This window comes from Cyanistes caeruleus, chromosome 3 (assembly GCF_971803275.1).
Source record: "Cyanistes caeruleus chromosome 3, bCyaCae1.hap1.1, whole genome shotgun sequence".
NCBI lineage: Eukaryota > Metazoa > Chordata > Aves > Passeriformes > Paridae > Cyanistes > Cyanistes caeruleus.
Genome location: NC_141703.1, coordinates 27,313,269 through 27,335,999, shown reverse-complemented (window position 1 = coordinate 27,335,999; position 22,731 = coordinate 27,313,269). Strand labels below are relative to the sequence as shown.

At 38.8% G+C, this 22,731-nt stretch overlaps 1 protein-coding gene across 3 annotated transcripts; it reads left to right on the top strand.

The window, feature by feature from the left end:
* The first annotated feature begins 8,545 nt into the window (after positions 1–8,545).
* Positions 8,546–15,839, top strand: SULT1C4 (sulfotransferase family 1C member 4). Of its 3 annotated transcripts, none has more exons than XM_023918217.2 (8): positions 8,546–8,623; positions 9,551–9,728; positions 11,352–11,489; positions 13,087–13,184; positions 13,490–13,616; positions 14,849–14,943; positions 15,150–15,330; positions 15,482–15,839. In XM_023918217.2, the coding sequence occupies exons 2-8, from the start codon at positions 9,563–9,565 to the stop codon at positions 15,592–15,594; spliced, it is 918 nt and encodes a 305-aa protein (XP_023773985.1). In that variant the 5' UTR covers positions 8,546–8,623; positions 9,551–9,562; the 3' UTR covers positions 15,595–15,839. The 3 variants fall into 3 exon arrangements, with proteins under 3 accessions (XP_023773985.1, XP_023773986.1, XP_023773987.1); XM_023918218.2 differs by lacking the exon at positions 8,546–8,623 and adding an exon at positions 9,015–9,092; XM_023918219.2 differs by lacking the exon at positions 8,546–8,623 and adding an exon at positions 9,034–9,075.
* The last annotated feature ends 6,892 nt before the right edge of the window (positions 15,840–22,731 follow it).

The following is a 22,731-nucleotide window of genomic DNA, read 5'->3' as shown; positions in this document are numbered from 1 at the left end:
CAGAACTCTGGCACACACTTCAGAAATTATACTATTTGTACAGAATATTTTTTCAGACCTTCTGTTCAGCATTTGGTTGGACAACAAAGGTTTAAACTAAAGAATTTTGGTTATTTCTAGATACACATTTTCTTTTATATTGATTACAATTCCTCATATATCGACTTGTAGGTGTGGTTACTTAGTATGTGCAGTTCCAAATCCATTTTATTGATAGCCATAGGTGAGTCTGTATCTAGCTTGCCTAAATTCAGGAACTCAAAGTGGTGCCTACATTAAAATTCTAGTTGCTTTAGCTGGCTCACTTGTCAATAAAGAGAGGTATTAGGCAACTCAGCTGCATCTGAGTGATGATACACTGCACGTGGAGTTTTACATGCAGAGTGAAACCTTACACCTGACAAAACAACCAGTTGCTACTAATATAGGGAGGAAGTCCTGTCCAGCATATCTCAATCAGTTAACTTTAAAGTTAGCAAACTTTACCTGTGTAGTACTCCATCCTGACAGTTCATGATTGGTGTCTCACATCTGTGAGACCCTGATGTAAAAGACAGCTTGTCAGACTACCAAGACAAACTGACTTTTTAGAAAAGGTTTTTCTAATCATCTTTCTACTATACAAGAGTTACACTAGAACAGAAGAAATGCGCCCACAGGCTGTGTAAATACAGCATGAAACACTTCAGTATTTGTTTTTGTTGCCATTGTATCTTCAGGGAAAGGTAACAGGCATTTTAAGTCTAAAAGACACATCTTAAAAGCTAGAGAGTTTCTTTCCCCTTAAAGCTGCCACAAGGAATAGCATAGTCCTTAGCCTACAATGTAACACTGAAACACGGGTCATTTGTTTCAGAACAGTCTTAATTCTTCAGAAAATGTCAACACTGCTATTTGTTTCTATGCCAGTGGCCTGAAGGAAACAGGTTAACTGGTTTTTTGACCTTTGGGAATAAAAATACATGGCAACCTCAACAGACTTTATGAATCCTAGATCTACTCATCTCCACCAAGCTATATAATGGAGCAATTATGTTGGTATGAATGGCATAGTCTCCAAAGGAATGCTCAAATGAGAAGTGAAACACACTCACAGATGTGAGCAGATTATCTATAAGAAGAAAAAAATCTAGAGGAATCTTTAAAAATAGAGAGAACAAATTTTCCTCTTAAATATTTCCACCTGAATCAGTTCTACTCCATCACAACAATCAAGCTCAGTAGGACAGTAAGGAATCTGGGTTCCAGCTGTTGCTAATACCAGGAAACCTCATCCTGGTACTCATCCCCAGCTGTTGAATTGCTCTTTTGGTAATGAACTGGGAAGAAATGCAGATTTCAACCTGTTTCAACCCAAGCCCCAAGAATCTTCAACCACACAAATGTCTTTGTGATGGAAAATGTGATCAGACTTTTCAAAACAAAGATATAAAATATCTTTACAATGTCAACCATTAAGGATGCACCATTGTAAATTAAAGTTGGCTTCCTGTATCAGAACACAGAGTCAAGTGACACACATAGACTTCCTTACTTTAGAAGAGTATAAGATTTTATGTCAGTAATTAATATTTCTGATAAAATGTTGGTATCAACAATTTAATGTTTATATTCACAAATAAACCTACTAAAAATTTTTACAACTTTGCTTTTCCTCACTGCACTGTATTTAACTGAGATCTTTTTAGAATCATGCATAATGGCAGACACTGCCAAGAATAATTTTTTATAAATCTGATTAACAGGAGTTTCTTATACCTTAAGTATTTAGTATGCAATGTTCCTTCTGCTAACTAATAAAAATTGTGACACAGAATATCGTACTGAGGAAAAAAAAAAAAAAAAAAAAGAAAAGAATGTATGTTTTAATTTTTCTTCTTTGTAGCATCTGTATTCTGTTCTTTAAGTTAGGAAGTACTCATTTAAGGATTTACCAGAACCAAGAAACATTAGTGACACTGCCCAAATTGCTCCAGTAACACTTTTCTCCTTGGAACCACCCATATGCTGGTCACCTCAGCTTTAGCAAAAGGCTGCTTTTACTGCTCCACTCGGGGCTAGGGTTACATATAGGGTTAGGGTTGAGAAAACCACATAGCCCAGAGCTCCCTGGACACTTCAGTTACAAAAGGCATGGCAAGGGGAGCATGGAACTGCCCCAACATTGCTCTCACAATATTTTTCTTCTTGGCATCAGCCTCATAAATATGCATTGTTTACTACTCCTTTTGGGGTTGGGGTTACACTCAGGGTTAAGTTTGAGAAAACCACAAAGCCCAGAATTCCAGGGACACTGTTACTGCAGAATGACTGCCAAGGGGAGCACGGTGTTGCCACAAAATTGCTTTCTTATTGGCTACACTCATGTGCTTGGCACCTCAGAAAAATGCAGCTTTAACTTTTATGCACAGGGCTTGCGTTATGATTAGGGTTAGAGTTGAGAAAACCATGAAGCCCAGAGTTCCAGGGACACTGCAACTGCAAAAGGCATGCCAAGTGGAGGACTGCACTGCCCCACCATTACTTCCTCCACATTTTTCTCCATGGTACCAGCTTCACAAGAACATGGACTTTACTGCTCTGCTCAGGGTTCAGGTTATGCTTAGGGTTAAGGTTGAAAAAACCCACAAAGTCCAGAACTCCAGGGACACTTCAACTGCAAAAGGAATGTGTGAAGGGAGGAATGTTGGAGCAGTGCCCTACTCTCCTTGGCATGCCTTTTGCAGTTGCAGTGTGCCTGGAGCTCTGGGCTTTGAGGATTTCTCAACCCTAACCCATGCCAAAGCATGTAGTGCCACTGACAGTGTGACACTGCAGTACTTTATATGCATATTTTTTTTAAAAAGTACTTTATAAAGCTGCATGATTCCAATTATACTTTATCACTTGACTATGAATGCCCACAATAACAAGATTTCATAATAATATGACTGTGACCCCAACACATGTGGAGCTGGTCAGAGTTATACACATTGTAAGCTCCAATACTTCCCCTAAAAGGAAACTCTACTGGAGGGAGGATACTTAAAGAAATATCTGGAGTGTGATGGTAGTGCAACGTAAATGCTTAACTGATAGGGATTACACTTAGGTATTGTGCCTAAATGTGTTGCTTAATTAAAATCTTAGGACTTTTCATTCCATGTTTACACTTAAAATGTGCTTTAGTACTTGCTTTGCTACTGCATAAATATATCAAATTATATGTTATATATAATATATAACCTGATGATTATTTCACGTGTATCTGGCTGCAACCCTGACAGTAATTAAATACCCATCACAATATCGGTAGTAGTGTTCCCGTTTCACAGACACCTGCAGGATTGCTCTCCACAGCATATGGAGGAAGCCAGGAGCCTATGACAGGATATATTTCTGATTGAGTCTAAATGTACCCCACAGTACCAAAAGATTTTGTTGCCTAAGGTTGCTCACTGACTTACAGTCAGATCAAGCTTAATTCAGTCACCAAGAGATGATTTTTTTAAAAAAGTTTTAAAATTCAAGAAGCCTCAAAGTGACACCTTGGTTTGTCCAGAGTGTTCTTTCATTTCTCCAGAGTATGTGTTTTTCTGAATGAGGAATACAGGTTGGTATCTAATTCTAATTCCCAATAGCTATCAAACATAGTTTTAAGTTCAAAATATTTAAACATCTTTTAGAATAAAGAGATTGTGTTTTGTCCAGCAGAGGGAGACCTGAGTTTTAGAGAAATGTAATACAAACATTAAGCATAACACAGGAACACATTCTTTCATTCAAATATATCAGATAAAGATTTTAATTTATAAGAAATAGTACCCTATATTATATAGACCATTAAGTGTAGGCAAAATACGAAGTTAATCAGACTTAAAACCATATCATAGTGCTTGATACCGATGTAAGATTTATAGTCTTCATCCCACTTGAAGTCTGATACTATGGAAATAATAAAAGAAAACACAACCAAGCAAAAATTAAATCCAATTCAATAATAAAATAAAATAAGCACAGTGTATTTTGCATGAGGAAATACCTGCCACATTTGCACTCAGGAAAAGGTCAGTGGAAACCTGGAGGAAGCTATCTGTAGAGACTGTCTGGTCTTTTTTCAGAGTGGCCCTGTAAATCGTGACTCCAAACAAGAAACCCAGTCCCTGGACCAGCCAGTTCTACCCTCATCTCCCTGTTTCAGAACTGGAGAAATTCATCACTCATTGCCTACTTCCAAAGTTTAAAAACTACAGGCAGTGATTTTTGACCTCACTGCAGCTTATCTGGCACAGGGCATTGTCCGAAGGCTACTCAGATTCACAGCTGCAATAAAAAAGAGACACTCAATAAGCACTCTTGGGTTTTCTTTGTCATACACACAAGTGATATGCTTTGGGGATTACTGCAGTATCAGGATGGTTGCATAACTGAGAGTGTGAGCAACATTACAAACCAGTAACTGAACTGTCAGGTAAGAGAAGAACAAGCAGAACCAGCACAGGCTTAACACAGAGAGGAAAATCTTCCCAAGAGAGAACTTGAAAATAAAAATATCGTACCTTATCCATATATTCTCTGCTTGTTGTGTTTTAATTATCTGTTCTGGTGTTGTCAGCCTCCAGAAGAAAGACCTGATATAAGAGCCAGAAAAAGATCAAGTGTTTTACCAAAGACTAAAGGGATACTCCATAACATATGATGTCTGTTCAGCAATAAAAGCAAAGAGAAAGGAGAAGGAAGAGCGGGCATTCCTAATTTACTGTACTTGTCTTTCAGAGCAACCATTATGTGCCCTGAAGTCAGGGAATTCAGGGAACATTCCTGGGAAGTGCCATACAAGACCTGCTAGTGGAAGTAAAGAATAAAATATTTTGATTTTCACTTACATGACCCTTGCTTTTGCTCTAGCAAACTGCATTATCTCAACACAGAAGGTATTTTTCCCTCTAATTTTCTTCCCCACTGTCCTGCTGAGAAGGGAAGTGATAGAGCAACTTAGTGGGCAGCTGGTATCCTATGTCAACTCACCACAGTCATTTTTGGCACCCAACATGGGGCTCAAGATAACAGCAGCTTTGTCTCAAGTGTGCAGTAGCTATGGCAAGTATTAAGTGGCAAACTCCAGTGCAGGTCACAGCTTGATGCACTGCTTCTCTCACGTGTTGATACAAAAAATGTCTCTGTGTTTTGCCCTGGAACTTCTGGCCTTGCTGTGCTATATCTGCCTTGTGGAGACAATGAGGGAATACATCTCTCCTACCTGGGACTGATATGGATGGTTCATAAGTCAGGCACACAAGGTCTTTGTTCACTCTTACATGGACTTTCATGCTAATAATTAACATGGTTAGCATATTATTGAGCTTGTGGAATCTGGTGTCGTCCTGGTATCAAGAGAAGACAAGGATGCCAGAGAAGACAGGATGCCAGGGTCTGTGGAAGGCTTTGGGCAGATTCCCAGGATACTTATCTCCTCCCATAACCTGGGACTTTACAGCTGAGCAGACAAATAGCTCTAGCAGACTGAAAATCTGCAGCCTCTAGCACTGTACTGGAGCCTGGACTGTGCACATTGAGCCACAGTTCAGTACTGTCAGAGGACTGTAGTTGAGGCAGGGACACAAAATATGTTGGAGGGCACCATGGTTGAGATAGGGATCCAAGCAATGACAGTAATTGTGAAAAAGTTGACAAGGAAAATAATGGATCCATATCATCAATTAGAAAGGGGGTAGGAAAAAGACAAAGGGTTTTAAGAAGAAGTTGGATTTTCAACAAAGAAATTGGAAGAAGGAGTGAGAAAATTCAAAAAGAAAGAGGAAACAATACAGTCCCATTAGAACTCTGAAACATGCTAAAAGATTATAGCCACAAGGTGAGTGGATTTCTGTCTCGCTGCTTCAACACTCGAGTGCTTCAAGCTGGGGAATAGACAACCCTACCAGAGGGGATGTGACACTGCATCTGATGGTCACCAACATATGTGAGCTAATCAGGGACATCAGGATCAAGACAGCCTGGGCTGAGCTCATCATGCATTAGTGGAATTTGCTGAGGAATTTGCATATCCTGAGGGATATGAATCAGGTGAGGAGTAAAGTTAGGCCTTGAACTCTAGGAAAGCAAAATTCCAGCTCTTCAAGGAAATAGTCAATAAGATCTCTTGGGAAGACTGCTTTCAGGGACAAGGGAGCAGAACAGAGCTAGCAGAGCCTTAAGAAAGGCTTCCATAGAGAAGCAAGAGGTATCAGTCCTCAGGAGCAAGAAATCAGAGAAGGCAAGAGATCAGCAAGACTGAGTAGAAAACTGCTGATCAGACTAAAGGGAAAGAAGCAAGTGCACAGATAGTGGAGAAAAAAAACAGATAACCTGGGAAGATTATTGAGGTAGTCAGGTTGCACAGGGATGGGGTGAGGAAAGCAAAGGTAAAGCTGGAACTGAACATGACAAGCAACACAAAGAGTAACAAGAAGGGCTTCTATAGGTATGTTAACCAGAGAAAAAAAGGTTAAAGAAGGCAAGCTCCCAACAATAAACAATGATGGAAAACTGGTAACAATGGAGGAGGAGAAGGCTGAGGTGCTCAAAGACGTTTTTGCCTCAGCCTCTAGTGGCAATCTCTCTTCCCACATCTCTTGAGTTGATGGACAGCAGGATGGAAACTGAGGGAACAAAGCCCCTCCCACTGTAAGGAAAAATCAGGCTCATGACTATCTTAGGAACCTGAACATACTAAAGTCATGGGACCCAAAGAGATAAATCCCAGAATCCTGACAGAATTGGCTGATGCAGTTGCCCAGCCACTCTCCACGGCAGTCAAGTGAAGTCCCAGGTGACTGGGAAAAGGACAAAATTGTACCTGTCTTTAAAAAGTGTAGCAAGGAGGACCCTGGGAACCACCAGCCTGTCAGCCTCACCTCTGTGAAGCTTCCCCCTTGAAGCTGTGCTCAGGCAAATGAAGGACAGGGAGGTGATTAGGGACAGCCAGTATGGCTTCACCAAGGGAAAGCCCTGCCTGACCAACATGGTGGCCTTCTATGACAGAGTGACCATATCAGTGGAAAAGGGAAAGGTTACAGATGTCATTTATCTGGACTTATATAAAGCTGTTAACATGATTCCCTTCAAAATCCTTCTCTCTAAATTGGAGAGAGTTGGATAAGATGGGTGAACTGTTGGATAAGAAAGTGTTTGGACAGTAGCATGCAGAGGGTACTGGTCAATGTCTCAGAGTCCTGATGGACATCAGTGACAAGTAAAGTCCCTCATAACTGGGACCAGCATTATTTAATATCTTCATTAATGACAAAGGATTGAGTGTACCATCAGCAACTTTGTAGGTGACACAAGGCTGAGTGGTGCTGTTGACATAACTGAAGGACAGGATGCCATCCAGTGGGATCTGGACAGGCTTGAGAAGTGGGCCCGTGGGAGTCTCATGAGATTTAACAACACCAAGCACAAGACGCCACACTTGGGTCAGGGCATCCCCCAGTATCAACACAGGCTGGGTAGGGATGAACAAAAGGAGAGTAGCCCTGGGGGGAAGGACTTGGGGGTACTTGATGGATGAGAGTCTGGACACAAGCCAGCAATGTGCACTTGCAGACCCAGAAAGCCAAATGTGTCCTGGGCTGCATCCAGAGGGGACTGGGAAGTATATTCATGGAGGTGATTCTGCCCCTCTATTCTGCTCTGGTGAGACCCCACCAGGAGTGCTGCATCCAGTTCTGAGGCCCCCAGCACAGAAAGGACATCAGCCTGATGGAGTGAGTCCAGAGGAGGCCACCAAGACAATCAGAGGGTGGGAGCACCTCTCCTATAAGGAAAGGCTGAGGGTATTGGAATTGCTCTGCCTGGAGAAGGCTTCAGGGTGACCCAATTGAGGCCGTGCAGTACCTGAAGGGAACCTGCAAGAAAGATGGAGAAAGACTTTTGACAAGGGCATGTAGTGACAGGGCAAGGGGGCTTCAAACAGAAAGAGAGTTGGTTTAGATTAGCTGTAAGGAAGAAATTCTTTACTGTGAGGGTAGTGAGAGAGTAGAACAGGCTGCCCAGAGAAATTGGGGATGCCCCATCCATAGGATGGAGCTAATTTTCCCCATAGCCACCTTACAGTGCTAGTAAGTATAAGTGCAGTAGGCTTACACACAGCAAGCACCTGAGGGCTGAAGCCCTGCTTCCTGGGAGGTGGCTGGATCACCTGCTGATGGGAAGTAGAGAATAAAATTTTGGGGATGTTTTTTCCTTTACCTGCACACACGGGACCCTTCCAATTTAGATTAGATATTAGGAAGAAAATTAATTATTCCAAGACTGCTGACAATGAGAGAGACAAATCAAAATAATCTTGCTGGAGCTATTGACATTTTATGTTGTTGCCAGTAAAGAATCACACTTTAGATGAGAACTCCAAGTGGTTTTCTTTCACAGGATTAGAAAGGATTTCATAAACCATGCCAGAAAAACTGCTCTGGCTGTTGGCTGCTGCTGCACTTCCTCCTTTACTCTCCTCACCCTGATAGGAAGAATGAAATCTCCACCCACACAAGTTTTCAATCTGCTTGTGCCTGAAGATTTAAATTCCTGCATAGTTGTCAATATAGCCAGGGACTGAAGACATTTGAGCAGGAAAAATTCTCAGGCAAGTTTCTTTTTCCTTCATTTTTTTAAATTTCTTGAGTCACTGTCCAATCACCAATCTACCATCTCACTCCGCTCAGCTGAATCTGTATGAAATTGCTGTGAGTAAACAAGAAAATGAAAGAAAATATTCTAGCAATGTTTGTTGTTGGGATTGAAATGTCTTTTTATCTAGATTATATTTTTTATTGAGATTATTTCTATACTCTCTCCTTAAGCACAGCTTTCCTCTGCCCAGACTCTGGAGCTCTGAAAGTTATGCCTAAGAGGTCTCCCTGGGAGAAATCCCGAAATCAATAACTAGTTTTTGTAAAACAGATTTATTTACATAATTAAAGTCTAACAACCTTTAGTTAATGATCAACCTAGTTCAGGTTATTTTTGTGCAATATATTTCAAGATACAGTAAAGAATTCCAAGAGTGAAAAGATCCAGGAACAAAACACAGGAAAGGTCTGCAAATATTTTTTGTGAGTATAAGGCACAAAGGGTATTAGCAGTTAGTTTCTGTTTATTTTCTTCATGGAGGAAGGGTTGGGTCCTGTATGCTGATTTCATTGCATGTTATTCTCTTCCTTCTTTTGACTCACACCTCTGATTACATTTTTTTGCCTTTAGAAGCCCTCATACTGACCATCAGAATTTTACATGAATGTATTTGATATGAGAATAATGACTTTTTTCTATTTTTGTATCTGAGTAAACAGAATGATTTTTAGAGACACAGAAAACTACCTCTAGCTATACATCATGCATATCTGAAAATGAGATCCAGCTTTAAGGAGTCTATATATGGATCCATATAGGCCAAATCATGGCCAAAGAAATCAAAGGACATGGAATTTGATCAATAAGGCAGACCTCAAGATGAGTAAATTCAGATTATTTTCTGAGCAACCATGTTAATTCTAAGCCTTTCTTCATGCAGGTCTCACTGGCCATGGATAAAATGAAAGATTTGAGTCTGGAAGAGACAATGACTCGATCAAAGTTATTTGACCTGAAAGGAATTCCCCTCACACAACCAATTGCCAGCGTTTGGGACCAAGTGTGGAAGTTCAAAGCCAGGCCTGATGATGTGCTCATCGCAACCTATGCAAAAGCAGGTAGGTGTGGATAGGAAACAGAATAGAAAAGTTTGGCATAGTTCTTATTGTTGGGGTTGAGATCTATGGTTTTTCTATAGTGACTGATAATTTCTTAACTCCAAACTAGACATATTTTAACGACATGAAGCTGTGTCAGCTGTGACAAGTAACTCCTGACTTCTTTGGCAGATGCAACAACCATCTGTTACTACTGAAGTGCAAATGGCCAAAATCTAATGACTTATAATTGTTACCTTTAACTGAGATTATGTACATTTATATTAATGGTGGCAATAGAAGTTTTCCACCAATATGCAGTGATTTAACAATGCCTAGAAAGAAGTGATAATTACTAAGAAATTACAGAAACTGACTCTGTGACTATGGAACATATTGGGTATTTGGGGAATGATTTTTTTTGTGTAAACAGTAGTGATTTCTGAAAGTTGATTAATTCTTTAAAATAAGCAAATTAATTTAATAATTTTGGCCAATAAAATAAAATAAAACACCACCATTAATATTAGCTATCTAGCATTTTACTCAGTGACTGGACAAGATTTCTCCTCTTCATCAAACACTTTATAATTACTACACAAGAAAACAATGAATAACGAGCATCAATATTAATTCTGTATGAAGAAAAACATGCAGTTTTGGAGATTCATGAAGAGATATGGGAGAATTTGATCATCATAAAAAATTATTATTTGAATTAGCAACAATTTTTAGGGTTTTTTTTTTTTAATGTTTTTAACAAAAAACCGCCATCAGTTTTGTAAAACCTGAAAGCTTTTGATTTAATACCTGTACACTGAAGGCAAAGCCACATTATTTTATCCAGCTGGGATTAAAACCTTCCAGACACTGAACTGAAAATAAATAAAGTTAGGATTCCAACTGACATTATGTCATATCTGTGTGAGATGCACAACACAAGTGTCTTAAGAAGAGCTGAATCTCCTGCCCAAATTGCTTTCCAATTTATCCCTTATCCTGTTCTCTAGCTGACCCGCCACAGTACCTCAGAGGAGATGTGCTTGACACAGCGATGACAGCTATAAAAGAGACACATGAGATACACTATACTGTAACTCTCACAAAATGTTGCAGTCACTCAGGCAGATGAAATGTTGTACATACCTTCATTAACGTGTTTCAAATGGAAACTTTGCAAGCATTGACAGTTTTTTATATTTTCAAACTGTATGAAATTTTAACTCACTTGAAGTTCAGGTATTGCATTTTCTTACTCAAATTCAGTATAAAAATAAAATTGAAATACCTGAATGTTTGTGAGGGATGAAAGGAAGGAGTTTCATTCCTCTGCAAATAATATAATCTCTAAACAATAGTGAGTTTATCCCAGTGTTTTTTTTTCAGTACTGGTGCGGGGGGCTATTTCTTTAAGCAAGAGGAAGTCTGTCTAAAATGGAATTCCTGAACTGAGCTTTAGGAATTACCTTTGTTGCTTAGTTAGGCCTTTTGTCTGTATTATACTCTCTTTCCATTTTGTCTATTATTTTCTACGCTATTCTTTCCCCCATTAGCACAGAGTCCATCCTTCCGGCTTTCAGTTCCCTGGTAGAAGAAACTCTTGACTATCCTGGAGGGAAACATCTAAACACTTGTCATTTTCAGGTACCACCTGGACACAGGAGATAGTGGACATGATTCAACAAAACGGAGATACTGAGAAGTGTAAACGTGACACTACTTACAAACGCCACCCTTTCCTTGAATGGTTTACGCCAGAGCCTCCGTCTGCACGTTACTCAGGTGAATATTATTTGTATTTTAGACAAAATGAAACAAAACAAGCACATAGTGTTTTGCAGTGGGGTTCTGAGACTTCTCTCCCGGTTCGGCTGGATCAAGCACGGCAGAACAAATCAGGACAGGTACGATGGAGTGCCCAAAGTTAGATTTTAATGTTCATAGGGACAGCATGGTCCGAGGGGCTGCTTCCAAACACCAAGGGGCGTGGTGAACTTACAATGTATAGGGGTATCTGAGGGAGGGGTCCAGTCGAGAACACAGACCAGGGACATGACCTATTATAGAATGATCTCATTAGCATCCCCCCTGCACCCCACCTCCCAAGGCCTCAGGTTTGTTCCCTCTATGTCAGGAGTCCAGTCCAAGGTTTTATCCATCCCAGCTAATTTGGTTCCCACAATAGTGCTGATGCCACAAGTTTCCTGGAAAGGGTCCCACTTGCTTTGTTCCTGAATTAAGCACCATTTCGGCTATTAGGGATCAGTTCAGGTGCTTTAACATAAACATCTAGTGGTACTCAAGGCACTGCAAGGCTGGCAGATGTGATCGCTTCAGGTGCTACTGAAGACCATGTTTTGGAGTGGTATCTGAAGCTGTGTTTGATACTCCACAGTATCTAAACCTGCAGCAGATATGTATAAAATGGCAACATGGGGGCAGTTGAATGTCATTCTGTGATCACATGCTGTATGGAAGAGAAACCTGTGTCATAGAGGTATTACAAAAGGTACATAATGTTTTCAGTGGTTTTGCTACAGTTTCAAGTTACTGCTGCTGTTCTAGGGTCCAGTCATCTAAACAAGTTATGGAACATTCAGGCAACCAGCAGGATTCACTGGCTTGCAGTTTCTTACAAAAGTCTCCTCCAGCAAGGGCTCTATTTCCACAAAAAATCATTAAGTCAGACTCTCATATTTGAAGCTAAAAAATTTGACTAGCTCTGCAGAAGCTACTTTTTCTTTTCTAACCTAGACTGTGTTGATACAGAGAGAAAAAAAATTATAGATGACAGAGGATGATCTATGATGACAGGGAAAAAATTAGGGAAGTCATGATAGATGTTTAATAGGCAGAGGGAAGGAGATAACCCATTTCCAAATATCACCAGATCTCCCCAAGTTGTCCCATATATCCATAGCTACTGAAAATCCACTCCTAGTTTGTATTTACATCTTATCCACAAAGTGTAGTCAGCCATCATATTCTTGTATCCTAGAAAGAAACTAAAATTTCTTACCTGTAAGGTGGAAGAACACCACTAAATATTGCAAAGGAAAAACTTTGGTTGGATAAATAGAAATCAGTACTCATCATCATCCCTTGGGGAGGAGTTAGATATGGGCCCAAAAAAGCGAAAAGATATAAATCGGTGTTTCCCCTTTTCTACTCAAATACACAGGTAAAATTTTCTCTAGACACATTGAAGATGCTTATGTAATGTTGTATATGTTACCCTGCTGAGTAAGTGCTTTAGAGATGAATGATCAATGCAAGGTGAACTGCTAAAAAGTCACAGTCACACCCACATGTGTGAGTATAGAAAAGAAGTGCTAGTGCAATTTAGAGAACAACTCACATCTAATTAAACATCCCATAGGTGTGGAGTTAGCTGAAGCCATGCCATCACCACGAACAATCAAAACGCATCTGCCTGTGCAGCTGTTGCCTCCATCCTTCTGGGAACAAAACTGTAAGGTAAGGCTGAAGAGGCCTACTGTACTTCACAAAGAAAGTGACATAAACCAGGGCAGAATATGTTTTCCAGAATCTCTGAGAAATCAAAAGGTCTCTAAAAATATTTTCTCTTTAATGTGCAAAGTCTGTGGGAATCGAAAGTCACGACTAAGTTACCTGACCTGGATTTTAGAAAATGGTAGCTTCAAAGAAAAACCTCTTAAACAGCTCCAGCAGGCTCCAAGAGAAAACTCCAGGAGATCCTTCAATATCTCTATTTGTATGTGCAAGTTAATTTATTTCTCCTTCTTTTCATATCGATAAAGATAATCTACGTGGCAAGAAATGCAAAAGACAACCTCGTGTCATACTACCATTTCCACAGAATGAATAAAGAATTGCCTGATCCAGGAACCTGGGAGGAGTTTGTGGAGAAATTTGTGACTGGACAAGGTGGTTAACTGCAATCAGTTGTATAGGAGATTTTGATGATTTTAAGAATGCATGGCATAGATTTATTAATTTCAGTTATGGTTCAAAATCCAGTGCAGACGCTGTGGAAGGATATTTGTGAGGTGTTTAAATCATAATTTTTCTTCATTCATAGGTTTTTATTATTACCTAAAGGAATAAATCTTTCTTTAAGCTCCCATTTTGAGAAAAAATCAAAACACTATTCTTTATTCTGTTATAATTCAGAAACATATATAACAAATTTCAGGCTTCATCTCTTCTCTTTGAGATTAAAAGGAAGACATTTGAAAAGGAACAATGGTTTAATTGGTTTTACTCTAACCCGATAAAACTTGAAATTTAAAAAATAAGTGGAGAGTTAATTTTGCTAGAAATGTGCAGTGTGAATTTGAGATAAGGGAGATTTGTACCTAAATTAATGTATCTAAAAATCATGCATCTGAACAAAAACAGGTATCTAAGGGCAGGCAACCCCAGAAGCTGACTCCTCTCTTTCTAAAAGAGGTGCTGATATCACAGGATATCCATGAAACAAAACCTGGTCAAGTGGGTGGCATTTTACAGATTGGGTCATTAAAGCTTCCTTAAGTGATTAATATTTTTGCCACCTTATAGTCCTAGAAATACCACTGTCTGTACCAGCACAAGAGTCACATGTCCAAAGGAGACCTTATGTCTTGTGTTTGACCAGCTCAGCTTGGGAGCCATCTGTCCCAGTGCAGACAAAGAACATATCTACTTTTGTCTTAGCTAACCATTTTGACACTTGCTTGAGAGAAGCAGGCACTTCTGATAGCATGGCAAATATTAAAACCAGGTAGAATCATAGAATAATGCAAGCTGGAATGGATTTTTATTGTCCATACAGTCCCAACCCTTGCCCTGCTCAAAACAGGGCCAATTAAGAGAAGCCTGGTTCAGCTGATCAAATGAATACTGGAAATGTATCTTTCCATTGATTATAATGTATCTGCATTTGTTGCCCTCTAAAGTTACACATGAATCCTGTTCTGAGCATCCATAAAACTGAGGGATTAATAGCAAAAATGCTGTAATAAGCACAGAGCACAGCAGTGCTTATTATCACAGTCATATTGATTCAAAACCAGCCTGGAAATTCACAGGTACTGGTTAAGAGGGAAACGTGAGTGCCACGTGTTAAAAGACAGTTGGGACATTTATAGATGCTGTTGATATTACTTCTTTTTCAGTCCTCTGGGGCTCCTGGTATGACCATGTAAAAGGATGGTGGAAGGCAAAAGACAAGCACCGTATTCTCTATCTCTTCTATGAAGATATGAAGGAGGTAAAAGGCTGAACATATGTTTATAGAGCTCTGAAATCTGTAAGCCTAGTAAATACTAACTACAAGCAACAGTTTTATATTGTAATGCCAGTATCAGTAAACCATACAATAACCTGATCTCCTCTGAGAATTGCAGCTCTCACACAATGTTTGATTTCTTTGCTTTTCCCAGCTCTGTATCTTATCCCATGTAATTGTCTCTGCAGAATCCTAAGCAAGAAATTCAGAAGATTGCCAAGTTTCTAGAGAAGGATCTGAGTCAGGAAGTTCTAAACAAAATAGTCCATAATACCTCATTTGAGGTAATGAAGGAAAACCCCATGGCAAACTACACTAAAGACTTTGAAGGAATAATGGATCACTCCATTTCCCCATTCATGAGAAAAGGTACTGAGGTTTCTTATTGATATCAACTCTGGTTGTCATTCTGTTTTGAAATAAGCATTGAAGTACAAGTATCTGATAAGTTGTGGATAATGAGCTTCAAGAAATACTAGTAAATGATTTTTATTTTTTTTGCCATTTTGCCATTTCTTAGGGACTGTTGCAGACTGGAAGAATCATTTCACTGTGGCACAGAATGAGAAATTTGATGAAGATTATAAGAAGAAAATGTCTGATACCTCTCTTGTTTTTCGCATGGAATTGTAATTACTTGCAACTGAAATTAATGATCTTCAGCCTCATCCATGTTATATATTTTCCTTTCCTTCACAAAATGCCACTGTTCCTAAGATTCCATGATCTCTCTTTCACACAGCACTGATTTTTCATTACTGGGAGAGTGCCCAAATTATGCCAAAGTTTAAGTCTCCCTGAAGAAAATAATTCCACTGGACACTTCTGTCACCACTACCACACTAACTTTCAGCATTAATAAAAATATTTAAGACACACTGTGGGTTTTGATCTTTGTAAAACTGCAGTTGATATTGCTGGCATTTCCAAATCAAACTCTAACAGAAACTAGGAGCCAAAAGGAAAAAAGGTGTTAAAAGAATGCAACAGGTTGTATGAACACTAATCAATAAATAACAATATACAAATTTAAAGGTGGCCAAGTACAATGAGAGGAACAAAAGTGCACAAAATAGAATAAATTTAATTTTCTCTAATTTTAAATTGGACATAAGAAATGCTGAAAGCAACATTTCCAAAAACACCAAACACCCATTACTTCCTTGGATAAAACTTGCTGAAGGGCTACATAGAGGCATTCATCTACACTCTAGCTGTGGGCACAGTAGTCCTTATGGCATCTCACATTTGCCTTCTGAACTGGACATCATAGTATTCTCTTAACATTTGGAAAATTCTGAAAGTTGGTATGAACTAGGTGGATTCATAGCTGCAAATGCCATCTCCCCTCTTCACTGTTGTAAAAGTGTTCATCAGATGCCTCATGTCATTGCCTTCTCCTTTGCCTTACTTAAATCAAATAGATAAACATCTCGTTGAGGGCTCTTAGTTGCAATAGAGCCTGGTAGATACTGGAAACGAAAAGCAGCTCTGCCTTAGCATTAGTGCCATAACTACAGCTATGCTTTGAGCTTGTGCAAAATTAACTAAAGCAATTCATAACCAATTTAATTACAGGCAATTGTTTCAAATCCACTGTTGGATTTAAAGTGCCATCATTGAGCTTGGCATGCAAAGAAGGTCACAAAAACTTTCTGTTTAACTCAGTTTGCACTCCAAATATTAGAGGGAACAGCATGTAGATTAAAGCAGCTAAAGAAAAATACTGTCTTAGTCTCATTTAGTCTAGTTGCATGTAGTTTAATACAAAAAAATGTTTGCTGGGGGTATTTTCTCTTTGGTTTGTGGAGAGTTAAAAGTAAGTTTAAAAGCTGTAGCAATATGAGCAGCTATCAAATGCAAAGCTCATTTCAGGCTACCTATTTAATTCACATATCTAAAGTGAATGCAGTCATAAAGTGCAGCAATATCTTGCATCAATTTGAAAACAAACAAAAAGTTTCCTGTTAAATGCAGGAGTTACGTTGTCCTGGCCCACACAGTTTTCCCCAAAAATGCAGGAATCACTGAAACTGGAAGCATGTATTTACTACATTAGTGTAATTTTTTGTTTTTAAAGGCAATAATAATAATAATAATAATAATAATAATAATAATAATAATAATAATAATTTTTTTCTTTTTAAAGGCTTCAGGTAGATAGATTCCTGCCCACAAACAAAGGAAGTCTCAGTAAAATGACTGCCTGACGAAAAATGATCTTCCAGAGGCATTGCTTTTCATCACAGCAAGGCTAAATACGAGCTTGAGGAGCCTTCTGCTACTTGTTTGGGTTTTGTTTATGATTAACTTGATTTATTGTCTCACTAGTATGAGGAAAAGGTGTTGCCTGCTCTCTCAGATATTTCCAGTCTCTTGGGTTGCTCTGTGAAACCACACAAGTCAGCAAAGTTTGTCAATCTAATCCTCATTCAGTGCCACAAGAGGTATCAGTAAATGGAAAACATGCTTAACTCAGTAGCTTGGTGACATTTTATGAGCAGTGCTGTACAAAAGGTCGCACAGATGACCTGTTTGCTTCCCCCTTGAAATCTCAAAACTATTGGAAAAGCAAAATGCTGACAGTGGCTGAAGCCTGATTTGAAAAGGGAGTTGCATAGCAACTGCAAGGATAGAGGCACTGTAAAATAAGGGACTCATATCACATTGGGAAAGTCACCTTCGCTCTCACTTCCTTAGGTAACTTTTCATCCAGCTGCAATTCAGCTGCTATGAAGAACAGATAAACAGTACCACAGGTCAGACTGCAGTCCTAGAACAAAAAAAGGAGAGAAATAAACACTTGATGTGTGGCTACATAAAAAATGGCTTTTCTTATGTTATTGGTACTATCCTTCCATATATTCAAAGGCAGAAATCTTTACTATTTTGACAAAATATAGCTGGCAGGAGAATAGAAAAGTGGGGAGTTTCTGTTTTTTATGCCTTCTGAAGCCACCATAGCTGAGAGATCAACTTTTGGATTCAATCATGATTTGCAAAATGTTCATAACTGTACTTGTGTAAAAGTACAGGGAGTAGTTATTGTTATCAGTGAAAATTATTTGACCTCTATTTATGAAGAAAATTTGGGAAAAAGGTTAATGGGTTGCATGCATCCCTCTAAAGACATAGATTCTACCATGGTTTGGTGTTTATTTTGACTGTATGTCAATAGAGATGTGCATCTGGGTGGATGACTGGAGGGTGCCCTCATCTAGAGTGCCTTTAACTTCCATATCTTTAGGTCTGTCAACTGTTACATACAGAAAAGCTTTAAATGTGTTTGTATATGGAGATTTTTTACTAATACCAACAAAATTTGGTATGATATTTAACATATTTTTACTGTGAATCATTGAGCACCTGCAGAAGGAGATTATATGTCTTCAGCCAAATTATTTCAAATAATTTAAACTATTGTTACACTTCAGCAGCAAACACATGACTCTGTTTACTGTGGAGATAAAACTGTACAGAACTATATTAGACATAAGCCCAAAATATACATCCATGCTTTATTTTCATCCAGTTATCTAGATGCACAGTTTTACTATCCTTCTCAGGTGCAACATCTTCAATGTCAGCTTGTGTCAAGCAAGACTTGTGTCAGATTGTCTAATGCAACCCACAGCAACTTCTTTGATGCTGCTTGTTTCTTCTTTTAGAAGACAGTGCACTTGCTGGGTTTTGATACTGCAGAAACTTTGCTATTCATCTCTAAAAAAATGTTTCAGGGTCAGTGTTGATTAATACATGTTAATTGTTCATGTGGTACTGTTTTGTAGCTCTGCATTAAAAATTACCAAAACAAATCCTCCCATGGGACTGACTAAAGATTCCTGCTTCAATACAGATTCTTTAAAAGACACTGCTGGATTAATCCTAGAATAGTCATAATCCCCCTTGATTTTGGCTGCCTATATCAGCTAGTTTTACTTTCCCATGGAATGCAACCCTTTGTGAAAGAGAATGAAAGGAGCACAGAGCTTAAAAAAAATTAAAGAAGGAAACGGAGAAGGGAGCTGTTCTATCTTTCTAGCTAGCATTCAAAGGCGAAGGGACACTGCTTTCCAACAATCTAACTGTAGATGATCTGCTTCATACTTGAACTGAAAGTCTCTGTTTCTCCAGTTAGGAAAACCTCATGCAGAGGAAGAAGATTTTATGTAATTTGTCCTACCCTTATAGGATATGGATATCGTACTCTATATTAATGGTTTACATCAACATGTTCACAAAGTGTCTTATCTTTACAACAAGGTTAATTATTAATTCTGGCATTTTTCAGAAGTGCATTAACGCGTTTCAAGCCTAGACTGAAGCTTTCATTTCTCTCACATCCTGAATGAATGCTGCTAGGTCTGTTTCAGTGGAGGCCCTAGGTGAGCCTAGAGGCACACTGAGAGTGAGAGTCAAGCCCTTCATACTTCTAAGATGCAACCAAACTGTGCTGCCGGACTGAAAGTAAAGGGCTTAGGCTGGATAACAAACAAGGCTCTGCCTGCCCTCCAGACCAAGCACTGTGTAGGTAGATCAGGAAAGTCATCATTCAGCAGCACCCTATGGCTAATGTCAAAAAGGCAAATTACCCGTGAATTGTTTTGCAGAAGGGTATAGGCTGCGGCAAGGGTAGTTGGTATCTGTCAGCTGTGGGAGCTCTGACTGCCTTCTGAACTGAAGGCTCACAGTCGAATTGTATCCATCTACCATGACTGTGGAGACAGAAGTATCATGTCAAAAGCAAGCTACACTGGGTCCTGCTCTGGTACAGGCAATCTAAGTACAGGTAGAATCTTCAGTCAGGCTCCTAAAAATTAAGGTAACTAATTTTTATTATTTTTTTTTTTTTAATTGGGCCTTTTGATTCCCAGTAATTTGGTATTGTATCAATAGCACTAAGCTACATTTGCTACTATCTCTGTGTACAATTAAACATGTTCTTCACTTTCTGTTAACAATGGAACAGTCTTTTGTAGCCAAACCCCACCCCAGATGTGAAAACAAAACAGCTCCTTGAGTGAGTTTTACACTAATCTGTCAAAAGGCTTGTTGGTCTTTGCTGGTGAAAACACCAAACTACTCAACTCTATTTCCTATTGCAGTTTAAAACCAGAATTAAGGCCTATATATATAGTCTATTATTGTAAGACCAAACCAAATCCTTCACATACAAAATGGTACTGAGATAATTCTTCTTTCACTGTTCCATTCCACTCCCATGGGAACTAACTGAACCTCCATCCAACCCAACAAAAATGGGTCAAAAAAGTCAGCCAAATAATTTGCAGTTCATCTGCACAGGGAGGTGTGCTTTAAGTTTACAAACAGAGGAAAACAGTTAACATGCTTAAACATAATTAATATGCTGTTTTTCTTTATATTAACCTGTCATGTAAAAAAGGCACAGAAGGAGCTCAAAGCAAGAACTCTGACTGGCTCGGCATGGGTCACAACTAAGAGTTTGCAATCCTCAGAACTTGTTGCAAAGACAGATTCTATAGTGGCAAGTATTTAAAGCATCCACTCCTTTATGCAGGAAATGCATTCCCCAGTAGCAAAATTATAGGCATTTTCTCATTCTGTGCTCTTCAGAAAATTCTTGTAGGTCTAATAATTCCAATGATAGTGAACAAGCATTTGTACCCTGCCTTGATGTAAGGGCTAATTATAGCCCTGTAGGACTTGGCTTCTCAATGAAAGCAGGACTGAAAATTTGTTATGCTCTGCCCCAACACATCTCATAAATCTCTTGACAATCTTGTTTTACATAGACAATGCAATTTAAAAAGATGTATTAATTATCTTTTACAAAGATAATGAAATCATGGGATATATGGACTATGTAAATTATTCCCGTTTTTCTCATTTATCTTGTCTCAAATTAGCTGCACTTATTATTATGTATCAGCTCACTGTCTCCTTCCAGAGAAGTAAGACACAATTCATAAATTGCTTAAGAAAACTTTATCTGACTATTGCTGGTACAAATCAGCACCTTTCCCCACAAAATTCAGAGCAACTTGCACTTTATTGTAATAAACTAAAACAACCAACAGTCAAAATCCTCAATCTTTTTGTTTTAGTTATTCTAGAAACCTTTAGAATTCTTCTACCATTCCCTAACCAAGATTCTTTGCAATTGCTGTTGCAATTCAGTATGAGAATGAAAGACTGTTAAGACAATCTCAAATGTACAATATACCTAAACTCTCTTGCATAAAATGGAGGAGGCTGAGAGGGGAGATTTGGCCTGTCTCTGTCAAATATGTGTCTCACAAAAACATGGAGCTCAGGGAGGGGTGTGCTGAGTGGTCCCTAGTCAGAATCAGCTTCAGAAAGCCTGCAATGAGTGAGCTGGTAGTTGTCAGTACTAAGACCTCTGAAAACTCTTTTGTGTCTGCCTTGGATGAGCTCCAGAATCAATTGCCTCGTAGGCTAAATCATGAGATGACCCAAGAGTTGGAACATAACACATGTTATCTGAAGATAGGCAGAAGGAACAAATTTGCACAAAACATTATTTTCTCTGTGGTTTCCCCAAAAGAGAAGGTTAGCTTCCTACAGTGTTCTTCCCAAATATCCAAATTCACTTGGATATATTGGAGGCTGACCTCAAAGCACAGAGATGTGCAGTATGGCACAGTTTGGGGTGAAAAGCTTCTGCTGTGGAATAGTTTTGGAAGGACTCTATCTCAAAAGGCTCTTGAAATTGTGTGAAATCCTCATGTTAGATCAAAGCAGCACAAGCATAAGTAACCAGTTCAGAGTACCCCGATGTGAAAAGGGAAAGAAAGAATTAAACTGTTTAATGCCTTCTGAGGCTTCTAAAATGTGTAATAATAGAATTCTAAATGTATAATAATATAGATTCTAAAATGTATAATAAATGTATAATAAAAGAATAATAATAGAATAATAAAATGTATCATAATGAAGAATTATATAAATAACCATCATGCTGTTTGGTTAGGGACATCTGTTCCTTGCCAGCAGCCTCTGTGAGCATGGAACCATATGCTCCTGCTACAGTTGTGTAGCTGCATAAATAAATACATATGAATATATATAATGGACAGTGAACGCATTGGAGGGGGAAAAAAAATAAACACTTTCTTGGGTATATGTGAAGAATCTTTCTGCGTTTTGTCACTATTTGCCATTTGAATTTTACAAGAAGAATGACAGTAAGCAAACTTGGAAAAATGCAATTATTCTTCTGAGACAAGCATTTCAAAAAATGACTCTCTTTTTTTATTAAAATACAAAATCTCTCATGACATTATAATTAATTTGGTGATATTCAGCATTCACCCAGTGAACCATAAACAGAATAATATGCCTAAATTGTTTTTCCCAGGCAGCTTTTCATTAAAAAGGAATTACTTACCATGAAATGTGAAAAATTGTTCAGGCACTACCAAAGTGCATGCATGATTACAATGAAAAATGTGTGCCCTTTAAAGTAAGCATTGCTCCCCTCAAACACTTACTCAAACGGGCACAGAAATTCTCTTTAAAAACAGGTAATTAAAAGCCGTAACACCTGGGTTTAGCTATTTGCTCTGGTAGTCCTTCACATCCATTTTTGAATTTACAGAATCATGGAATCGTTAAGACTGTAAGGGACCTCCGGTGATCCATCTCATCCAGCCCCCCTGCCACGGCAGTGTCACCTAGAGCAGGTGACAAAGGAAAGCATCCAGGTGGGGCTTGAATGTCACCAGAGGGGGACTCCACAAGACCCCTGGGCAGCTGTGCCGGTGCTCT